This window comes from Callionymus lyra, chromosome 7 (genome assembly GCF_982586985.1).
Source record: "Callionymus lyra chromosome 7, fCalLyr1.hap1.1, whole genome shotgun sequence".
Classification (NCBI taxonomy): domain Eukaryota; kingdom Metazoa; phylum Chordata; class Actinopteri; order Syngnathiformes; family Callionymidae; genus Callionymus; species Callionymus lyra.
The window spans coordinates 7213621-7238233 of NC_141824.1; the positions used below are offsets into that span (position 1 = coordinate 7213621).

At 36.3% G+C, this 24613-nt stretch overlaps 1 protein-coding gene across 2 annotated transcripts; it reads right to left on the reverse strand.

Moving 5' to 3' along the window:
• Position 1: 1 nt before the first annotated feature.
• sidt2 (SID1 transmembrane family, member 2) lies at positions 2-22983 on the reverse strand. Of its 2 annotated transcripts, XM_087795384.1 has the most exons (25): positions 22241-22983; positions 22052-22173; positions 20042-20206; positions 19917-19962; positions 18291-18392; positions 18142-18225; positions 17911-18076; positions 16463-16556; positions 16320-16378; positions 16134-16160; positions 14428-14466; positions 14034-14111; positions 12174-12289; positions 11526-11599; positions 11387-11453; positions 11247-11320; positions 10602-10725; positions 10007-10124; positions 9800-9936; positions 8951-9059; positions 7931-8007; positions 2048-2094; positions 1776-1992; positions 1592-1705; positions 2-333 (listed from the first exon to the last, which is right to left on the reverse strand). In XM_087795384.1, exons 1-25 carry the CDS (start codon positions 22454-22456, stop codon positions 271-273), a joined length of 2535 nt encoding a protein of 844 aa, XP_087651510.1. In that variant the 5' UTR covers positions 22457-22983; the 3' UTR covers positions 2-270. The 2 variants fall into 2 exon arrangements, with proteins under 2 accessions (XP_087651510.1, XP_087651511.1); XM_087795385.1 differs by lacking the exon at positions 16134-16160 and having other exon boundaries at positions 22241-22982.
• Positions 22984-24613: the final 1630 nt, after the last annotated feature.

A 24613-nucleotide genomic window follows, 5' to 3' on the forward strand; every position in this document is an offset into this window, starting at 1 on the left:
GTGAAAATTAACTTTTTATTCGTTTCTCATTCAGTGCAAAACAACAATACAGTACAATCTTGGATGTCTTGGTGCGAGTCGACCAATCACAGCGCGGGATACTCAGGACGTATGATCTACAAACATATCAAAAATGCAGCGTCGTGACTCGTCGGCGTAGAAAAGGTTGGAGACGAGCGTCGCGAGCGAAGGACGACGAGACGGCGGAGGACGAGACGCTCGTTGGCACAGAAGTGTCTCCGACTCGTGGTTTTTAAGGCAGACGTTCGTCTAGAAGACGTAGATCTTGTCCCTCGGGACGCCGTCCAGGTCGTCATCCATGGTGAGGAGGACCTGCAGGGGGAGCCAGAGAGCAGCGGGTCATCAAACTACACCACTATAGGCTTCGCTAGTCGGTAGAAAATATGGACTCGACGATAATTTTCCTTCAAGACATCTGTTGATATTTCAACAATGTATCGACTTTTGTTTTATATTTCAATAAAATATGTAAATATATATTTTTAAATTTAAAATAACATGAAAATATTCACAGCATTTGTTCTTTTTTTTTTGTTGTTGTTGCAATTAAGCTTCTGGCTAAACCAACAATGAAATCCGGCGATGACTGAGGACAAGAGGATACAGTGATGACTGAGGACGAGAGGATACAGTGACTGCTGTTTGGACATATTTTGGTTTGAAAACAAATGAAAGCAGTTACGACTTCGATAGTCATGTGTTCTGTAAATACTACAACACCAGAGTCAAGTACTCGACAATACTACACTTATATATACTTCTTACGACACTATCATAATACCAGAGTCAAGTACTGGACAATACTAAACATATATACTTCTTACGACACTATCATAATACCAGAGTCAAGTACTGGACAATACTACACATATATACTTGTTACTACACTATCACAACACCAGAGTCAAATACTGGACAATACTACACATATATCCTTGTTACTACACTATCACAATACCAGAGTCAAGTACTGGACAATACTACACATATATACTTGTTACGACACTATCATAATACCAGAGTCAAGTACTGAACAATACTACACATATATACTTGTTACTACACTATCACAACACCAGAGTCAAGTACTGAACAATACTACACATATACACTTGTTACTACACTATCACAACACCAGAGTCAAGTACTGAACAATACTACACATATATCCTTGTTACTACAGTATTTCAATATATTGTGTTGTTGATCCTGTATCGTGATACTAGCACCAGATTCTTACCATCATGAGGCCAAAATAAAACTTTTGCTCTTTGACATTTTTTTGGCAAAATGTAAATTTTTGGGAAAAAAATGTTTATGTTATAGTTTTACGCTGAGTTTAACCTTTGACTTTTTGTAAAATTTACATTTCTGAAAAAAGACAATTGTGTAAAATGTTCTTTCAAAATGTAAATGTTTTACATTTAACTAAACTATAAACTTTGAAAACGTCATTTTTATGAAAAATGTGAATTTCACGGTAAAACTACAAAGTGTGTAAATAACTATAATAACGGTTTAAGTCAAAAGTTAAAAATGACACATTTTCAATAAACCTTCAGAGTCTCACCAGGAAGGAGCCGAACATGGCGATGGACGACAGGAAGTGCCAGATGTCGTGGTCGTCGAAGAACGACAGCAGGATACAGTCGCGGTTGTGTTCGCGAGACTCCGCCGGAGTTTTCTGAGCAAAAGAACAAAAAAGTGGCTAAAAACCCGCCGTGGCGTCGGAGGAGGAGGAGGAGCCTCCTTACCTGCCAGGTGCTCAGGCCCTGGAAGAAGAAGTAGAGCGCCGAGCCCCAGACCACGCCGGTGAAGAGGATGAGGACGAGGGCCAGGATCTGGATCCTCTCGCCGCTGCGCAGCTTCATGATGATGTAGAAGGCGAAGTACAGCAGCAGGTTGCAGATGGCGATGGCGAGCAGGTACGAGGCGAAGTCGTTGGGTCGCTCCAGGAGTCCGTACGCCGCCCTGTGGACGCACGAGGTAACTACTGCTCCGACACGCCGCCGACGCTTCTACTCACAGAGACCAGTTGACGATGTTTCCCATCACCAGCAGAACCATGCGGTCCTGGAACACAGGCGGCAGTACAGAGACATGAACTCTAGTTAAATTAGTTACTTTTAGGCGATTTATTACAATTTTAACTCCAAATTAAGTTAAAAAATGTCTTTAAATACTTTGTTTTTACAACTTTCTTTACGCCTTTATTGTCTTTTTTCTATTTCTTCTCCCAAAATAAATATCAAAGGAAACAAAATAACATTTACGTTTACTTGTACTGGTTATTTCTATTTTGAAGTTTATACTTTTTTAATTAATTCGTCTTTATATTAAAGTTAAACAGATAAACTGATCTCTGTAGAAATGAATACAATAAACCTTCCTTTTATTTTGTACTTTTGCTTTATTTTTAACATGGGTTTGTTTTGCTCTAAATACTCACGATGTACATGGGTTTGTTTTGTTCTAAATACTCATGATGTACATGGGTTTGATTTGTTCTAAATACTCACGATGTACATGGGTTTGTTTCGCTCTAAATACTCACTATGTACATGGGTTTGTTTTGTTCTAAATACTCACGATGTACATGGGTTTGTTTCGCTCTAAATACTCACGATGTACATGGGTTTGTTTCGCTCTAAATACTCACGATGTACATGGGTTTGTTTCGTTCTAAATACTCACGATGTACATGGGTTTGTTTCGTTCTAAATACTCACGATGTACATGGGTTTGTTTCGCTCTAAATACTCACGATGTACATGGGTTTGTTTCGCTCTAAATACTCACGATGTACATGGGTTTGTTTTGTTCTAAATACTCACGATGTACATGGGTTTGTTTTGTTCTAAATACTCACGATGTACATGGGTTTGTTTTGCTCTAAATACTCACGATGTACATGGGTTTGTTTTGTTCTAAATACTCACGATGTACATGGGTTTGTTTTGCTCTAAATACTCACGATGTACATGGGTTTGTTTTGCTCTAAATACTCACGATGTACATGGGTTTGTTTTGTTCTAAATACTCACGATGTACATGGGTTTGTTTTGCTCTAAATACTCACGATGTACATGGGTTTGTTTTGCTCTAAATACTCACGATGTACATGGGTTTGTTTTGTTCTAAATACTCACGATGTACATGGGTTTGTTTTGCTCTAAATACTCACGATGTACATGGGTTTGTTTTGTTCTAAATACTCACGATGTACATGGGTTTGTTTTGTTCTAAACACTCACGATGTACATGGGTTTGTTTTGCTCTAAATACTCACGATGTACATGGGTTTGTTTTGCTCTAAATACTCACGATGTACATGGGTTTGTTTCGCTCTAAATACTCACGATGTACATGGGTTTGTTTTGTTCTAAATACTCACGATGTACATGGGTTTGTTTTGTTCTAAACACTCACGATGTACATGGGTTTGTTTTGCTCTAAATACTCACGATGTACATGGGTTTGTTTTGCTCTAAATACTCACGATGTACATGGGTTTGTTTCGCTCTAAATACTCACGATGTACATGGGTTTGTTTTGCTCTAAATACTCACGATGTACATGGGTTTGTTTTGCTCTAAATACTCACGATGTACATGGGTTTGTTTTGCTCTAAATACTCACGATGTACATGGGTTTGTTTCGCTCTAAATACTCACGATGTACATGGGTTTGTTTTGCTCTAAATACTCACGATGTACGTGGGTTTGTTTTGCTCTAAATACTCACGATGTACATGGGTTTGTTTTGTTCTAAATACTCACGATGTACATGGGTTTGTTTTGTTCTAAATACTCACGATGTACATGGGTTTGTTTTGCTCTAAATACTCACGATGTACATGGGTTTGTTTTGCTCTAAATACTCACGATGTACATGGGTTTGTTTTGTTCTAAATACTCACGATGTACATGGGTTTGTTTTGCTCTAAATACTCACGATGTACATGGGTTTGTTTTGCTCTAAATACTCACGATGTACATGGGTTTGTTTTGTTCTAAATACTCACGATGTACATGGGTTTGTTTTGCTCTAAATACTCACGATGTACATGGGTTTGTTTTGTTCTAAATACTCACGATGTACATGGGTTTGTTTTGTTCTAAACACTCACGATGTACATGGGTTTGTTTTGCTCTAAATACTCACGATGTACATGGGTTTGTTTTGCTCTAAATACTCACGATGTACATGGGTTTGTTTCGCTCTAAATACTCACGATGTACATGGGTTTGTTTTGCTCTAAATACTCACGATGTACATGGGTTTGTTTTGTTCTAAACACTCACGATGTACATGGGTTTGTTTTGCTCTAAATACTCACGATGTACATGGGTTTGTTTTGCTCTAAATACTCACGATGTACATGGGTTTGTTTCGCTCTAAATACTCACGATGTACATGGGTTTGTTTTGTTCTAAATACTCACGATGTACATGGGTTTGTTTTGTTCTAAACACTCACGATGTACATGGGTTTGTTTTGCTCTAAATACTCACGATGTACATGGGTTTGTTTTGCTCTAAATACTCACGATGTACATGGGTTTGTTTCGCTCTAAATACTCACGATGTACATGGGTTTGTTTTGCTCTAAATACTCACGATGTACATGGGTTTGTTTTGCTCTAAATACTCACGATGTACATGGGTTTGTTTTGCTCTAAATACTCACGATGTACATGGGTTTGTTTCGCTCTAAATACTCACGATGTACATGGGTTTGTTTTGCTCTAAATACTCACGATGTACATGGGTTTGTTTTGCTCTAAATACTCACGATGTACATGGGTTTGTTTTGTTCTAAATACTCACGATGTACATGGGTTTGTTTTGTTCTAAATACTCACGATGTACATGGGTTTGTTTTGCTCTAAATACTCACGATGTACATGGGTTTGTTTTGCTCTAAATACTCACGATGTACATGGGTTTGTTTTGTTCTAAATACTCACGATGTACATGGGTTTGTTTTGCTCTAAATACTCACGATGTACATGGGTTTGTTTTGCTCTAAATACTCACGATGTACATGGGTTTGTTTTGTTCTAAATACTCACGATGTACATGGGTTTGTTTTGCTCTAAATACTCACGATGTACATGGGTTTGTTTTGTTCTAAATACTCACGATGTACATGGGTTTGTTTTGTTCTAAACACTCACGATGTACATGGGTTTGTTTTGCTCTAAATACTCACGATGTACATGGGTTTGTTTTGCTCTAAATACTCACGATGTACATGGGTTTGTTTCGCTCTAAATACTCACGATGTACATGGGTTTGTTTTGTTCTAAATACTCACGATGTACATGGGTTTGTTTTGTTCTAAACACTCACGATGTACATGGGTTTGTTTTGCTCTAAATACTCACGATGTACATGGGTTTGTTTTGCTCTAAATACTCACGATGTACATGGGTTTGTTTCGCTCTAAATACTCACGATGTACATGGGTTTGTTTTGCTCTAAATACTCACGATGTACATGGGTTTGTTTTGCTCTAAATACTCACGATGTACATGGGTTTGTTTTGCTCTAAATACTCACGATGTACATGGGTTTGTTTCGCTCTAAATACTCACGATGTACATGGGTTTGTTTTGTTCTAAATACTCACGATGTACATGGGTTTGTTTTGTTCTAAACACTCACGATGTACATGGGTTTGTTTTGCTCTAAATACTCACGATGTACATGGGTTTGTTTTGCTCTAAATACTCACGATGTACATGGGTTTGTTTCGCTCTAAATACTCACGATGTACATGGGTTTGTTTTGCTCTAAATACTCACGATGTACATGGGTTTGTTTTGCTCTAAATACTCACGATGTACATGGGTTTGTTTTGCTCTAAATACTCACGATGTACATGGGTTTGTTTCGCTCTAAATACTCACGATGTACATGGGTTTGTTTTGTTCTAAATACTCACGATGTACATGGGTTTGTTTTGCTCTAAATACTCACGATGTACATGGGTTTGTTTTGCTCTAAATACTCACGATGTACATGGGTTTGTTTTGCTCTAAATACTCACGATGTACATGGGTTTGTTTCGCTCTAAATACTCACGATGTACATGGGTTTGTTTTGCTCTAAATACTCACGATGTACATGGGTTTGTTTTGCTCTAAATACTCACGATGTACATGGGTTTGTTTTGCTCTAAATACTCACGATGTACATGGGTTTGTTTTGTTCTAAATACTCACGATGTACATGGGTTTGTTTTGCTCTAAATACTCACGATGTACATGGGTTTGTTTTGCTCTAAATACTCACGATGTACATGGGTTTGTTTTGCTCTAAATACTCACGATGTACATGGGTTTGTTTTGTTCTAAATACTCACGATGTACATGGGTTTGTTTCGCTCTAAATACTCACGATGTACATGGGTTTGTTTTGCTCTAAATACTCACGATGTACATGGGTTTGTTTTGCTCTAAATACTCACGATGTACATGGGTTTGTTTTGTTCTAAATACTCACGATGTACATGGGTTTGTTTTGTTCTAAATACTCACGATGTACATGGGTTTGTTTTGCTCTAAATACTCACGATGTACATGGGTTTGTTTTGCTCTAAATACTCACGATGTACATGGGTTTGTTTTGTTCTAAATACTCACGATGTACATGGGTTTGTTTTGCTCTAAATACTCACGATGTACATGGGTTTGTTTTGCTCTAAATACTCACGATGTACATGGGTTTGTTTTGTTCTAAATACTCACGATGTACATGGGTTTGTTTTGCTCTAAATACTCACGATGTACATGGGTTTGTTTTGTTCTAAATACTCACGATGTACATGGGTTTGTTTTGTTCTAAACACTCACGATGTACATGGGTTTGTTTTGCTCTAAATACTCACGATGTACATGGGTTTGTTTTGCTCTAAATACTCACGATGTACATGGGTTTGTTTCGCTCTAAATACTCACGATGTACATGGGTTTGTTTTGTTCTAAATACTCACGATGTACATGGGTTTGTTTTGTTCTAAACACTCACGATGTACATGGGTTTGTTTTGCTCTAAATACTCACGATGTACATGGGTTTGTTTTGCTCTAAATACTCACGATGTACATGGGTTTGTTTCGCTCTAAATACTCACGATGTACATGGGTTTGTTTTGCTCTAAATACTCACGATGTACATGGGTTTGTTTTGCTCTAAATACTCACGATGTACATGGGTTTGTTTTGCTCTAAATACTCACGATGTACATGGGTTTGTTTCGCTCTAAATACTCACGATGTACATGGGTTTGTTTTGTTCTAAATACTCACGATGTACATGGGTTTGTTTTGTTCTAAACACTCACGATGTACATGGGTTTGTTTTGCTCTAAATACTCACGATGTACATGGGTTTGTTTTGCTCTAAATACTCACGATGTACATGGGTTTGTTTCGCTCTAAATACTCACGATGTACATGGGTTTGTTTTGCTCTAAATACTCACGATGTACATGGGTTTGTTTTGCTCTAAATACTCACGATGTACATGGGTTTGTTTTGCTCTAAATACTCACGATGTACATGGGTTTGTTTTGCTCTAAATACTCACGATGTACATGGGTTTGTTTTGTTCTAAATACTCACGATGTACATGGGTTTGTTTTGCTCTAAATACTCACGATGTACATGGGTTTGTTTTGCTCTAAATACTCACGATGTACATGGGTTTGTTTTGTTCTAAATACTCACGATGTACATGGGTTTGTTTCGCTCTAAATACTCACGATGTACATGGGTTTGTTTTGTTCTAAATACTCACGATGTACATGGGTTTGTTTTGTTCTAAATACTCACGATGTACATGGGTTTGTTTTGTTCTAAATACTCACGATGTACATGGGTTTGTTTTGTTCTAAATACTCACGATGTACATGGGTCCGCTGCACTGACGGATGGAGTCTGTGTAGACGATGTTTACCATCCGGCGAAGAACTCCAGAGTCTGGAACGACAAAGACGTTTAATAGTCGTCAGTATACAATAATCAATAAAGTTTTGCACTGTACACATGTGATGTTACTGATAGATTAAACTCTTGTTTTAAGATGTTAAAACAACAACACAAGTTATTCAAAAGAGAAACAACTTCTTATATCTTGGAAAACTACTGATACTAATAATAAAAACAAATAAACAAATTAATACTAATAAAGATTTTTTTTTAATTTAAACTAAGAGGTGACTTGAGTGAAACAATAAAATAACATAATAAATACATATATATATTTATTTATTATTTTTTTCTACTATAAAATTCAAAATAATACAAGAAAATTCTCCAAATCTGGGAAAACATCTTTAAACTTATGTGATTTCCTGAATTGAAGACAACATTCAATCAAAATAATTTAGTCAAATTATTGAATTGATTTATATTTATTAAACAGAATGACACGATAAAGACGATGAATCTAGTTTTAATTACTGGTTGAACTTTAAACATATATATTGTTAAAGTTCTGAATGACTTTAAATTAAGTTCAATACTATTTTTCAATGGAGGGACTTGATGTCATATAAACATTTTAACTCAACAGTTCTTCACTCAAATATTATTAGTTTCACGTACGACAATATTAGTCCCATGAGTAAGTCAAGAGATCAAGAAATATATATTTACCATTAAACAAACCTGTGTTACTATGTTCGTATAGTTTTGTTAACTGGTCACAAGTAAAATCTTCTGAGGATCCAAATATATATGATAAATATATTTTTTAGATTGTTTCAATGTTGCCAGTAACAGAAACATGCAACTAAATGTAATGGAGCGACAATAAACCGTAAGTTAAGCTCATTTATTCTAGACCAGCACGAGAGACACTGAGTTCAAGACAACAACAAGTTGTTCTCGTCCCTGAAGGACTTGAACCTTGAGATCTCACCGAGTCTCCACCGGCCCATGTAGTAGAGCTGCGTGCTGAGCAGGAGCGTGGCCAGGATGTGGATGACGGAGAAAATGATCCAGAAAATGGTGTTTCCTTTCCCGAACACCTGGAGGCGACAAAGTTATTGTTATTTTATTATTATAAAGGCCAGACGAGGATCGTCTTCACACTCCCTGGTGATAAAAAAAGCATGGAATAATAGAAAATATCTTGGGGTGATAATATTCCACATTCAAGTTCTGCGTTAAATCTGGATAAACATTGAAATATTCTACTCAATTTAGACAAATTTATCAGTAAATTTCTTCCATGGTCCCTTGTTTATTACGTCATGAAAACTCCTCGTTATAAATCAAATCCAAACTGTGTCAAAAACTGTTAACATTCAACCCCCTCAGTTAGAGTGAAATGAACGGCTCCCATGATGCTTTGCCGCCCAGCCAACCAATCACAGCAGTCGATAGCTTTTGACGTAGCATCAGACTTCACTAAATAGAGCAGAGTGTAGAAAGGCATCATGGGAGTTCACTGTTTTGTCGGCACCATAAGTACGGTGGGTGTCCTTATTAGTGTCACCGAGTGCTGTGATTGAAGTTTACCTGCTGTTCAAATAAACAAAGAGTTTCGTTGCCATTATTGCATCTTGTTCAAATATATATATAGTGCGGTGTGCAAAGGAAAAAACAGCGAAAAAAGGGGATATCCTCGAAAGTTGCGCCATAGAGTGATGGACCCACTGTATCTGTGTGTGTTCTGTACTTTGAAGATTTACTTTTTCTGTACTTTCCCCACATTGTGTTAAAACCTGTGGAAAAACCAACGTAGAGGCAGGTTGAGTGAACGTACCACGCCCAGCACGGAGAAGAAGATGACGGCGGCGAGGCAGGCGTAGGCCGAGTAGGCGCTGGCGTTGATGTCCGGGTGCCTCTTCTGGTACAACTTCAACATGCACAAGCCCGCGATCATGTACATGAAGGACGTGTCTGCACGGACGACAAGGTTGTCAGGCTCGTGGTCGAGCGTGAAAGGAGGCGACGACGACGACGATCTCACCGAACTGGAAGTTGGTGTAGTTGGGACACACGTGGTAGCAGGCGCTGAGCAGACCCTCCATCATCAGAGCCGTCCCCATGGCGTAGAACAGACCGAAGTGCTTTGGGATTCCACATTCCTGAGGGGTTGCAAATATAATTCATTACCGTATTTTTCGCACTATAAGGGGCACTTAAAAGCCTTTAATTGTCTCAAAAAACGACAGTGCGCCTTATAATCCAGCGCACCATATATATGAACATTACCTGGTAGGGGACTTGTTTACAAACACTTTCATGACTCTGCGCCAACTGAGCCGACACGCCATGGGCGGAATTACGTCATCACGGGGTGGGATTAACAACGCAGGTCACATCATGGTCTATGGAGTGATATTACTGCCATCGGTTTGAGCGAGTGAGTTGGTTGTTGTACACTCAAAACATTTTAGTTTTTGCGCAAAATCACTCTGCTGCGCGCTCAACCAGTCATACACGTGCGTTCCACATTTCACACACGCACACTCTAGCCGTCATACATGCGCTCAACTTCACTGCTGCCTAATAGTGCGGAAAATACGGTAATTTGGAAATATGGTGGATTCAAAGAGTCTCACCAGAGCGTTGGTGTCGTTGCGCAGCAGAGCCCGGTTGTGGACGACGTCTCTCCTGAGGACGATGAGGAGGAAGAGCAGCCCCAACATCACGTAGCCCACGTTACTGAGGATGTTGTTGAAAGCACTGTCCACGAGCACACCACACAGAACCTCAGTCGACTCACAGTGTTTTTACATTATTACGTTTAAATTCAGTAAAAAAATACACGATAAATGACCCACTAGTCGACTAACTATAACTGGTCAAAGTACTTTGTTTTAAAATGTAATTTCCTCCTTTTTCCATCTTTTCTTATCGAGTTTCTTTTTAATTTTCATATGAAATTAAATATAATTCGAAATTTTAAATAATATCTACATGTCTTGTGTCTTTCATGATGTATAATAAAAACATTGAAATCAATAAAGAATCATTTATTCTAATCGATTTATTCAATGATTGTTGTGGGGCGTCAGGCTCAATCAATTTGTTAACAATCTAGTTTGTCTTCGTCAAATAGCTTATCTTCAACATTGTTGTTTGTGTTACATGAATAATGTTTATAATATGTGTTCCACAGATAAGCTTTAAACCTATTTAGATACAAATAACATCTGCTTTTATTTGGAAATGATTGACTTTCATCCTCCGGGCTCATCACTCACCTCAAGGCGCCCAGAGGGTGAGCGCACATGAAGTTGTAGAAGCAAATGTCCTGGTTCCCCGTGACGTTGACGACCTGACGAGGAAACACGGAGGAATCTTTCAGCATCGGAGACGACGAGTCGCCGACTGCGACGCTCACCGTTTGATACGTGATGACCAGCTGGATGACGGGCAGAGCGTAGAACACGGCGATGGTGGAAATGTTCCTGAACAGACGGTGTTGAGGAGAAATGAAGCGACAGCTCTTGAGTCGCGGCTCTTTAGACGCGTTTCCTCACCAGAAGTAGATTTGATATTTCTTGCTCAGGATTCTCTTGTCTTTGCGCGACAAATCTGACACGAACAGATATTTCTGAAAAAAAAGACACGAGTTGAGACATCGGTCTGACTCGGAAGTTTATCAGTGTCATCAGAATATTGATTTGTAGAATTTAACATTTGTACTGATGGCTTTTTTAAGCATTAAATTATCTTGTTAAATAATCGTATTCAATCATTTTTATATTAAAATTTGTATTTGTATGTAAAAATGTATAGTTGAATAATTTGTTTTTAATTGATCAGGTAGCTCGAGTACTTTAAAGTATTGTCTAGTGATGCTATTATAGCAAACATTTTTATATTGTATTAAAAAGGCTACGAATTAAAAAAATATTGAATTTAGAACATTTCTTTTTGAATTATTGAAATTAAAATATCAAACTCTGTGTGTAAACGAACATTCATTCATTTTGATTTTAATTTAAATAATAAAACAAAATTAATCTTTCAATAAACAAATTATTGAATTAAATGATTAAAAATCTAAATTTCAATTCAAAAAGAGGAAAGTTTCAACAATTCAAATGTTAAATTCAACCGTTATATTCTGATCACACTGACATACTGGTACGGAATATACTAATCCGTCATCGAGTCTCGCGTACTTTGGTCCGTACGATGTTCTTGTCCGAGTCGACGTCCTCCAGAGTGTCGTAGTCGTCCTCCTCCACCGAGCTCAGGGACTCGCGTCTGCCGCATCCCACGGTTTCCAAGGACCGTTCTGAAGGACGAGCATACATTATTTAACACTCAAAACACTGTCTTTTAAGAAAACAAAACAAGAAGACATTGTTTCATTTTTCCCACGAACTAGGGCTGCACGATATTGGAAATAAGTGTGATATTCCATATTGGTGTCTTGAATTGCGATATTTATATTAATGCAATATTTTTTTCTTTCACCTAGAAATGTAGCTGCGAGTACTGTAGAGGAGGTCCGGGGGTTCAAATAAGGGAAGCTGTGCTATATTTCCCTTTCGTTTATTTCGGTGCCGACATGATGGTAGTAAAATATCACTTATAACGCTCAGTGTCGCGTGACTTGCATCGGTTTCCGCGAAACTGAGCGACATCAGAGAGGAGCCGCCGGCGCGTCACGATATCACCGAATCAATAATAAATCCACCTCCTTGTACACGCACACATAACACTTTATAAATGACGCTAACAACTTAGCAAGTTAGCATACGGTGAAGACGCACACATAACACTTTATAAATGACGCTAACAACTTAGCTCTTTAGCATACGGTGAAGACGCACACATAACACTTTATAAATGACGCTAACAACTTAGCTTGTTAGCATACGGTGAAGACGCACACGTAACACTTTATAAATGACGCTAACAACTTAGCTTGTTAGCATACGGTGAAGACGCACACATAACACTTTATAAATGACGCTAACAACTTAGCTTGTTAGCATACGGTGAAGACGCACACATAACACTTTATAAATGACGCTAACAACTTAGCTTGTTAGCATACGGTGAAGACGCACACATAACACTTTATAAATGACGCTAACAACTTAGCTCGTTAGCATACGGTGAAGACGCACACATAACACTTTATAAATGACGCTAACAACTTAGCTTGTTAGCATACGGTGAAGACGCACACATAACACTTTATAAATGACGCTAACAACTTAGCTTGTTAGCATACGGTGAAGACGCACACATAACACTTTATAAATGACGCTAACAACTTAGCTTGTTAGCATACGGTGAAGACGCACACATAACACTTTATACTTACACTAACAACTTAGCTTGTTAGCATACAGTGAAGACGCACACATAACACTTTATAAATGACGCTAACAACTTAGCTTGTTAGCATACGGTGAAGACGCACACATAACACTTTATAAATGACGCTAACAACTTAGCTTGTTAGCATACAGTGAAGACGCACACATAACACTTTATAAATGACGCTAACAACTTAGCTCGTTAGCATACGGTGAAGACGCACACATAACACTTTATAAATGACGCTAACAACTTAGCTCGTTAGCATACGGTGAAGACGCACACATAACACTTTATAAATGACGCTAACAACTTAGCTCGTTAGCATACGGTGAAGACGGACAGGTTTGTTTGGAAGTTCACGATCTTATAAGAAAACAACTGAGACGAGATGAAAAGTTCTTACAATTTGTAGCTTTAACAAAGGAGGTTGAAAGAGACGAGTGACTGGATCACTAGTGTTTGACTAGATCATAAGTTATTATTACTTCCCGTCAACGAGACATAGAAGTACACATTTCAGCTTCACATAACGTGACACTGATTGGTCGAAAGTTCGCATTTAAGAAATACTTGATTTCTACAATAAAATATATATAATTTATCGCACATGTTTTCCATATGCATATCGCACGTGCCAATATTGCGATATCGATATTTATTCGATATATGGGTTCTGGTTGAGATGAACTCATGTGTTTTAATACCCATGTAGCCGTAGTTGTTGTCGGTGGACGTGGCACTTTCTGTGACGGCCTCTGAACTCAGGGTGCTGCAGTTGTCGGCTGTGAAAAGAATAATTTTATGAAACGGGTAAAAACAACATTTGTTGTTGTGTTTTGGATATAAAACGAATGAATGAATCAAATAAATATGAATAAATACATATATAAAATGAGATTAATACAATTAAATATCACCAAACAGAAGGAAATGATTGATTTGTACATTTTAGTGGGAAACTAAAATAGAATTAACATAAAAAAAATTGATCTAAATTAAATTAAATTAAATTAAATTAAATTAAATTAACTAAATTGTTCATGATCCGTGCAGAAGAAAAGGTAGAATAAGAAGAGACGTTAGTTTGTATCAACTCACCCATCGAGCCATACTCGTACGGCGACGCTGGAGTTTTGCCTGTTGATACACAAAAATATATATAAAGTGGTAAAAACAGCAGGAGACACGACAATCAAATATTATAAGTTTAAATTACTGTAACAATGATTCACATCCAGGAATCAAAAAATGTATAATGAGATAAAACATGGAAGTATGAAAACATGCGTGTATGTGGAAAAAAGAACATTGAACACCAAGAAATGCAGAACAAAGAGAAGGATATAAAGGTGTTAATAAGATTCAGTGATGAAGAAAAAAAATTAAATCAAAAATATTAAAGCAACAGTGTGCAATTCATTCTTGTGTAATTTTTTTTTAAATTGTTTTACATGTTCCTTTAGCCCGAGTGAGTCTTCAGGTCATTTCAAACTCCTCACAAAAGAATCTGACAAGAAGGTCTTTTACTCTAAGACGAGGTCAGTCGAACTCAACGACACCTCAGGACTAAACATGTTTTAAAACCACGTGAACCAAACGAAATTGAGCGTTCACTTGTTGACCAGAAACAAATAACAGACCCAAATTACGCCAGGCTTTATATCGCTTTATTTATATTTAGTTCACTTTCTATGAAGGTAGATTTATTAGTCGAGACGCTTCAATAAAATAAATAAAAATTCAATTAAGAAATTGAAATTAATATATAATTTTTTTGAATAAAGTAATGTTTTTTGTGTTGGAGCCATATTCTAGGCAGGACATTTTTATGGATTGAAAATATTATTTTTTGATTAATGTATTTTTATTTTATTTTAGCAAATCATTTTTTTAATTAAAGAACATATTTAAAAAAAAAATCCTGAATATTTCTCTCCCGTAATTCTACCGTCTGCTGTACGGATCATGAACACGTAATATATTGAATTAATTTAATTGAATATCAAAAATCAAAATGATATATAATGTCATTTATATATGGTCTGTGTAATTTCTGTTCATTCAATATTGTATCTTGAAACGCAACCCATTTTTTTTATTTCCATTTTTGAAACAAATATTGAAAATCCAATTCAACGGCATCTTTTCAAAAACCAATATGTTTTGGAATTTTTGATTAACATACATTCTTTCTCCTGTACAATAATCCATTATAGGAAAACAAGACAAAATACAATTGAATGGCTGTATGTTGATTAAAAAATACCCTTTTTTCCGTTTTAAAAATCTGCCGCACGTATTGAAAAAACTTTTCTTATTTCTGGATTGACATTTCAAAATTAAAAGTAGAATGAACGGAGGGTACACAACCGTATATGCCCACTTAAGTGTATCGTATATAATTAATCTCATTGTATTCATGTATTTAAAAATATTTAAGTATATTTCTCTTTTCTATATTTATTTTAATTTAGCAAATAAAATACTTTTTGAACAGTAACAAGAAACAAATCTACCTTCTTAACTTCAGACAATAATTTACATTTTTTTTATGCAGTTTCCTGATTGAAATGTATATTTTCTTTCTATCATACCATCACTCAGTGTATATCTATTAAGTTGCAAACTCTTGCCAGCCACATAGAATTGGATTTAGTCCACAGTCTATGAGTTTTGACGCTCCAGTCAAACTGTCAGGAAGTTCCAATGACCTGAAGATGTGACGCGTGTACACTCGACTGCTGACTCAGCAACAAAACAGCAACAGCAGTGACATGAGGCATGAAAAGTGTCTGCGATTGTACCGTCTGCACTTTTTCCAAGCAGGGAAGCTGCACCACAGGTTAGCACGAGGGGGAGAGAGAGTGAAAGAAATGTTCAGTAAACAGAGAGGAAGACTAAAGTGCTAAAGTATGACACAATAACATCTTTTCGAATATTTCAAAGAACACATCGGTCTCGTCTCAAACGATGTCGGTCGCTAAGGTTACCGGTCTCTGCGGGCGACATGTCGGGTGGATTCACAAACACCTCCGTCTTCTTCTTGGATCTGCGACAGGAGGACGAGCGTGAGTTTCATCCTCACACGCGTGTAAACGTCATGTTTGGTGGAGAGCGAGAGGATGGAACCAACCGTTTGTTCTCCACGCAGGCGACCAGCAGCGTGAGCAGGTAGAAGCTCAGGAAGATCCCCAGACAGAAGAGCATCCCCATCACATAGACTTCAGCTGGAAGAGGAGATTTATCATGAATTAGAAACAATGAATTTGCATTAAAAAAAATATAAAGAAATTAAATGAAAACTCATACAAAACCATTATTATTTATCCATGTGTACATCATTCGATTGAAGAATATTTAGAGCCATCAGAATGTTGAATAGTTCAATTAAACATTTAAAATGAGTCTTTTATTTAAAGCATTAAATATATTTTTTAATCATCGTTTTCAAAAAATTCTATATTAGTTTTTAATGAATTGTTTAATTCAATGTATATATTTAAGGGTTTAACTTCTTTTAACAATTTTTTTCAATATTTCAATTCAATGAAAATTGGGGAAATTGTCCGTAGGTATGAGTGTGTGTGTGAATGGTTGTCCGTCTTTGTGTGCCCTGGCGTCCTGTCCAGGGTGTCCCCTGCCTCATGCCCAATAAAACTGGGATAGACTCCAGTTTCCCAACGAGGGATAACGCGGTAGAAAATGAATTAATGAAAATATTCAAGTATATATGACGTTTAAAAACTGTCACATGACTGTCTGTGCTTCGCATGATTGGCCAAACATTAGATCCAGTAGCTCGGTTATCTTTTGCTATGGTCTGGTGACACGATTATACCAACATTTTTATATTGAATTTAAAAGGTTATTAATTATTATTAATTAAATAATTATTAATTATTTTACAAACAAATTTTATCTTTTTAATTATAAAAAAAAATAATTCCACCATTAAAAAAATATATATATTGAGTTCAATTATTTAAACTAAATAATGAAAAGCATTTCAATAAAAAAAGTAAACGTTTTATTGTTTGATATAATCTTTTTTTTTTTTTTAATTATTAGAATTAAATAAATAAAAATGTGGGTGAAAAACTTTAGTTTTAAAAATATTTGATTTAATACAATTAGATGAAACTAAAAACAAATTAAACCTTTGATTAATCAAAGGATTAAATTCAAAGTTTTAAAAAAAGTTTAAACATTTGAAATGTTAATTATAACTATTCCATAATTGTCTCCATGTATTTTCTCTTCAATATTTTTATTTAACATAAGAGAAAAAGTGACATATTTATAAATACGTTTACATCCAAGCATTTAGCAATAACACTGTTCTCCGAAGCAACGACTTCTCTAGTCATCCATTCAGAACATCACACACTGATGGGAGTAGGCTGTGACGCAGTACGTAAGCTCACCGTCAGTCGCCGTCAGTGTCTTGCTCATGGACACGACGTCACAATGTTATCTAGATTTAACCAGCAACTTTTAAGCCAACAGCTTGAACATACGAGCTTGAAGTCAAACATCCAAAAAAGAAAAAATCACATTTTCAAGACTGGTCAAGAAACGTACTCTTGATGGCAGGAGAGACCACGATGTCGAGAGTCTTGGTTTGATTCCCGGGTTCTATGAGCTCGTCCGGGTGCAGAGGGTATAAAAGCAGAGGACCTCCACACGCCTCGTTCTCAGACTTGACCACGACCACCACGTAGAAGCTGTTGAGGGGGAAATCTTTCCTCTAGTTCAGGAGATAAAATGTTCCGGTTAAGTTTGTGTTGGAACGTTCTGGGAGGTGGAACATACCTGCACAGTGATGGCACCTTTTTTAGTCATGGTCTGGTACATGCCGATGAAAGCCACGTTGTTGTCCAGATCGTACACAGGACACTGAAGCACGACGAGAAGATTTCGTTTGTGAGACACATCCTGACAATATCAGTATTTGATGTTACCTGAATATCTTGGATGGACATAACCGAGCAGGGAAAGATAAGTTCTGAGCTGACTTTGACAATAACCGTGTCCACGCCATCTGGGAAGTTATACTTGAAGTACTATAGAGGAGGAAACAAAACAAGCATTCTTTGAAATACATAAATTAAAATATGCAATAGCATTTTTGTTATCGGAGAGTAGAGACATGAATATCTACATTAAATGGAAATATATATCAGTGCCATCAGAATATTGAGGAATTAATTTAACATTTAAAATGTTGGAACAATTACTTTCTTTTTAATGATTTTAATTGAATTCAAGCTTTAAAAAGCTTGAATAATTGAATTTAATAATTTTCGAATTAAAGTGTTGAATTATTATTATTTTAAATAATCAAATGAAAAAACACAAACATTTTATATTTAATTTAAAAGACTACATGTAACAATAATGTTACATTTAGAGCATTTGGTAAAAATTATATAAATATATTATTAAAATATTTTCTAAACTTTTTTCATATTTGGTTCTTCTCTGGCGGCACCATTATGTACCAACATGTTTATTATTCTATATAAAGCCTACAAATTAAAAATTGAATTTAGAAACATTTGATTTGGAATCGTTAGGGTTAAGAATAACAACATCACAGAATAAGAATGTAATAATATGACATAAACGATAAATACAATTCAACCTTTCAATTTGAAAAATATTTAATTCAACTACTTAAAAGATTAAATGATTAAATCAAACATATTAATTCAACCATTCAATATTCAAATGGCACTGATATCCTTACATGGACCACTTTAATCAAACAAGAGAGGAAAATATTTTAGCAGTCAAGGTCGCAGGCGAAACAAAAGGTATATTTTAAGACCGAGTGTGAAATTATATATTTATTCTGGATTATTATTCATCTCTGCGTTTGTCCCCCAACAAATTCCTTTCCTTCACCTTTAGCCTATGGAATTTCCCCATCTATTTGTAGACAACCACTTATCTTATCTTATGACACAGGCCACTCTATAGCACACGATACCAACATCAGAATCAGAAACTTTTATTGACAGTGTTGTAAACAAAACATTCTATTCCATGTTTATCTTTGTATCCTTTGTTGTTTGTCTTAGACTTAGATTGTGTCATCTTGTACTTTCTTTTTATAGAAAATTTGTTCTTGTTCTCATTTTTATTTTTATGAATTATCGTCTGTATTGCTATTTGGAAAATCAATTTCCCGAAGGAGACCTCCTGAGGGATCAATAAAGTTCCATCCATCTACATGGTTTCTACAGAATAAAAGGATGAAATAATATAACACACAAAATAAGCAATAAAAAAATAGAACCAAGAACGTAAGTGCCTGATATGGACATTAATCTTGCTAGACTTGCTAGCCCAGGTTTGGCCCCTAGACATTGAGTATGTGACTTTCATCCCAATTTTTAAATTGTCGTCCTTAACACTCAAGACATGTTAAGCTCATCTTAAACCCTGTGTGTAAAAAAGTAAAATAAAAAAAAATACTTATATTCTCCACATGTAAGCAACATGCATACATACATGTACATAAATAAAATAGGGGGCTCAGCTATTATTGTTTAAGTTAATTTAAAGTAGATTTTGATACATACCTGTGGTTGTGATGGAGAAGCAGTGAAGCTGAATATTGTGTTGGTCCTGAAATACAAGTTATTTAGTCAATTAAATGTTACTTTATAGAATTATTTCTAGTTTTTTTTCGTGGATGAGCACTGACTGGAGGGTGAAGCTTTCCACCCGGCTGACGCGAAGCTTGTAGTTCGTGGCCTCGTTGGACAAGGTGGACACGTCCACGAAGAAGTACTGAGTCTCCGACACGGCCTTGGTCGGAGGCTGACACAAGGTCCGACCCACATGAGTGTAAGGGTACTTCCTTTGGTATCTGCAGAGAAATAGTTCCATTTAGAATGAATGCAAGTTAGTTTAATGAGCAAACAAATATCTCTTTGTAAAGCCTCCAGAATCGTTTATATTCATTTATTAAACGATTTCTATTTCCAAAAAGAAAAGCAAAACTAAATATTTACATCAGATAGTACTTTGCTTTCCAAAGAAAACAGACTACAAACAATAAAATGAATAATCTTTAATAGATTTTAAACATTTTCTTATAGTTACCATAGAGAACATGAGTTTAAATGAAGGCACATGTTATTGTATGTTGTGGCCCGATCTTAACGATTGGCTGAAATATTACTCTAATATCGATTCTGTGACATATAAAGATGCCATTGTTTAAGTTAAGATAATAGATTATGGATGTCAACGATTATACGACTGATTTTGAAGGATAGGAATTTGATGTCAAACCGAGAGATGTTGAACCTTCAAGAAAATTCAGACAATATTACTATCAGACTTCTTGTTGAAGAAAGTTTGCTAAAATAAACATGTTGTTTGAATGCGATGGCGACAGCTGAAAGATTTTCAGCCCCTCGTGATATTTAGTTGCGGTATATATTTACAGAGTCAGGTGACGTGAACAGATTCAACTGTGCAGGAATCCATAAGGGGAAGAGGGCTCTTGAAGCTGTTGCTCAACACAAGAAATACACAACAATTCCAAGAAGTCTCTCGTTGCACAGTGTGGTTTCCCTAATGAAACTATTTTCAACGATTATTCCCATCACCGAATAAAATCTCTCGTGACAAAACACATACATCTTGCCTTGTGAACATACAATTTATTCCATAAATGTTGCGACAAATTGAGCTTGTTATGGTTGAGTGAACATTTCAGACTTAGAGAACAACAGAAGGGAAGTTACACTGTGAGGTTATAAAATAGAAAATAAAAAGTTTGTGAGAGTCATAGGACTGAGAGTGTAGAGTGGGACAGCGGTTAAACATTAGCTTCAATTGCTGTCTCACGTGAAATTCTATCCGGTTACGTCATGATACATAAATCCAAGATCCTTCTATGGTTACTGAAGACATTCAAGTCTCTTTTCCACCAAATAAAGTTGTCAAATTGTTAGATATAAACGCATAGGAAATGTAATTAATGGTAATACAAATGTTGCAAACAAAATTCCAAGGACCCTGTTTAGTTATGAGACAAATTCAAGTCTGTTGACCACAAACTATAGTTGTCTAATTGTTAGATAAAACCACATATGAAATGTAATTAATGATAATACAAATGTTACAAACATAACTCCAAGGACCCTGTTTAGTTAAGAGACAAATTCAAGTCTGTTTACCACAAACTATAGTTGTCTAATTGTGAAATTAAGAAGAAAATAATATCAATTGATGGGAATTAAAATGTCAAAAACATTTATTTTACTAGGACTTAAGGTCTGGGTATCAAAACGTTTGATATTTTGTAGTACCCACTAAAATGATTGCTGTAAAATTGAACTCAAGATTTGTAAAATGTGTAATGTAATTTTCTTTTCTTTAAGGAATTGGTCTTGGTAATAATAAAAAAAAGTACCAGTCAGGGAAGGAATTTGTTTCTGTACCGGTATTGAGAATTATCAATTGATATCCAGCTCTAGACTTGAAACTTTTCTTTTTTTTACAACTCAAACTAGGTACTAAAACTAATTTTAAAACTAGAGCCACTATGTTTTCAGCTCTAGGTGTGACTGTCAGGTCACCTAAAGTATATTGAATGTGCTCTTACAGTCATTGTGGGAACAGGTTTGTCATCTTGAAACTGTTAAAACGTTCAGATAAAACAGTAGATTTGAATGAAAACTACTGGAACACGGTCACTCACAGGCCTCTGAGGATAAGAGGTACTTGGAAAGACAGGACCGCCTGCTTCTGCCGGATCACAAACAGGATGGGACTCCTTATTTCCTGGGACAGAACATCCACGGACACCCGGACTCCCTCGGTCTAAAAAAGAATGACACAGGGATTCAAGTCAAGGATACACTTCACATCCTATGGCCAAGATACTCGCCTTGTTCCAGGAGACGGTGTGGTTGAAAGCATAGATGGTCTGGTTCTCGCTGTTCACCGTGTCATTGTAGGTGATGTCGAACTGGGCTTCTTTCTGGATCACGTTCTTGGTGTCGCCAAAGTCGCCGCTGCCGCAGCCGAACCGGGTCACGAGGACCAGCAGCCAGAAGAAGATGACAGCTTTGTGTCGAGATTTCCAGCGACTCCTGGACACCATCTTCCTCGTCAGCTGGCGGAAGAAGGAGAAATAACGTTCGTCTAGCGGTGAGAGTGGTCAGAACTCCACCCCATGATCCATGGCGTCGTGTTGTCCAGTTTGACCCACTTTCAGTTCTGACCAGAATAACGGGAAGTATACAGTGACAGCAGGATGTTTACATCCAGCGAATCAACACTTTTTATTGTTTCTTGACAATACTACGCAACCGGGAAATAAAGAAACAATACGATTTTTGTTTTTAAATCGTCCAGAAACTGTGATATTCTTCGATAACTGTTTTGTTAGCCGTTAGCATCTTTAGCTCCTAGAATGCTACATGTTTTTATAGCAGCTCTGTGTTGCGGGACCGTTTTTTTTCCGGGTCAGAAACAGCATTTCGTCGGAACCGTCCAGCGACAGCCTCGACTGTCACAAGTGATATCCAACGTGGACGGCGAATACATCCTTCGTTCCTGCCACGACGGTGAAAAAGTGTTTACAGTGAGGGAGCTCCATTGGCCCCTCCACGCTCACACGGTAAACAAGTTGGAACGTCATGACGTCACGGCGCTGCCCCCCCAGCTGGGAAGCGTTTTTTAAATTCTAAAAATACATTTATGTTTGGAAATATTCGACGAGATACTTATGCTAGAATGTAATTACATTTTTATCAAGGAAAGTTTATTCCACAGCATAAATAAAAATGCTGTGTTTACGTTTTGGGGCATTTAACAGTCTAGGAATAACGTGGGTTATGCTGCAGCCTCTTTAAATTTATATTATTCTGCCTTTTATCTAGTTGAATTTGAGATATAAAGCTCTATTGTCCATTTTATTTGGCAATAAAGTAAGTAAGTAAGTCATTTTTATTTATATAGCGCTTTTCCAGACCAGGGTCACAAAGCGCTTAAACAATCAAAACAATATTCAATAAAGTATATACTAGAAAATCAAGGAAAAGCCTGAACAAATAAAAACGTCAAGATGTTTCTTGAAAGAGTCAGTAGACTCCATCAAGGGAAAAGATTTCACGCGAAATGCATTATTTGACACTTAAAAATTAATAATAATTAATAAAAGAAGATGCAATGTCTTACTGCTTGAGATTGTTTTATGTACTAATACATTTTCAAAACATTTTGCATCCAAACTATCAGGTTTTGCTTCCCTTTTATTTTTTTTTCTTTCTTTATTGAATTCTTTCTTTCTGAGGAAAAATATTTGAATGGTTATAAATAACCACTGTATAATGTTGGCATTTGGGACATAAATAGTGTATTCCAAACTACTACACAAACCACAGTCGTATATATATATATACAATATATACAATATATATATATATATATATATATATATATATATATCAATATACAACTGTGGTTTATATATATATATTAAAAACATTTTTAAGACTTTTCTTTTTAAAGTTCTAAATGGTCCATTTACGTGGGGACGATTAGTCTTTATCATAATGTTCTTACGACAGCTTTAAAATAAATAAAATCCTAGAACTAATGTCAAAGTTGTTTGTGCTTCTTTGCTTTGCAAATACACTGACCTTAAGCCGGTAGAGACGCAGTAACACTTTTCTGCCAGAGTGTGGTAGTGTCCACACACCTATTATTGTAATCCAAACGTAACAAGAATAAATTACAATTTCTCGGCCTTTCCTCTCGCAGTATTTGTTACAAATATAATTAAAAAAGGTTATTGTACTTCATTTATCACATGTTGTTGTGACTGGGTGTGTGTGCGTATTTGTGATAGTGTAGTAACAAATATATATTTGTAGTATTGTGGAGTACTTGAATCTGGTGTTGCAGATTTAAAGACCACATGACTCTTGACGTGTCGTAACTGCTTTCATTTGTTTTCATGTCAAAACATCAGCTTTAAAAGCTGCTGGAGTCACTGTATCCTCTCATCCTCAGTAATCGCTAGGGTCTCACTGGATTTAATTCTTCCTTTAACTGCGGAGGACTGGGATTTTAATAGGTAAGTAAGTAAGTAATTTGTATTTGTGCAGCGCTTTTTCAAACCAGGGTCACAAAGCGCTTAAACAATTTTCCGAAAGAGACCTCCTGAGGGATCAATAAAGTTTTACCTTACCTTACCTTACCTTAAACAATCAAGACAATACTCAATCAAATATAACCTTAAAATGTCAAGATA

Bases quoted from the DNA above. Each gene is read 5' to 3' on its own strand.
- sidt2 (XM_087795384.1), bottom strand. From the start codon at position 22,456: ATGGTGTCCAGGAGTCGCTGGAAATCTCGACACAAAGCTGTCATCTTC. The intron at 22,174-22,240 runs GCGAGTATCTTG...ATTCTTTTTTAG, and splicing joins ACACCGTCTCCTGGAACAAG to ACCGAGGGAGTCCGGGTGTC. The intron at 1,706-1,775 runs GTAAGGAGGCTC...TCTTTTGCTCAG, and splicing joins AGGGCCTGAGCACCTGGCAG to AAAACTCCGGCGGAGTCTCG.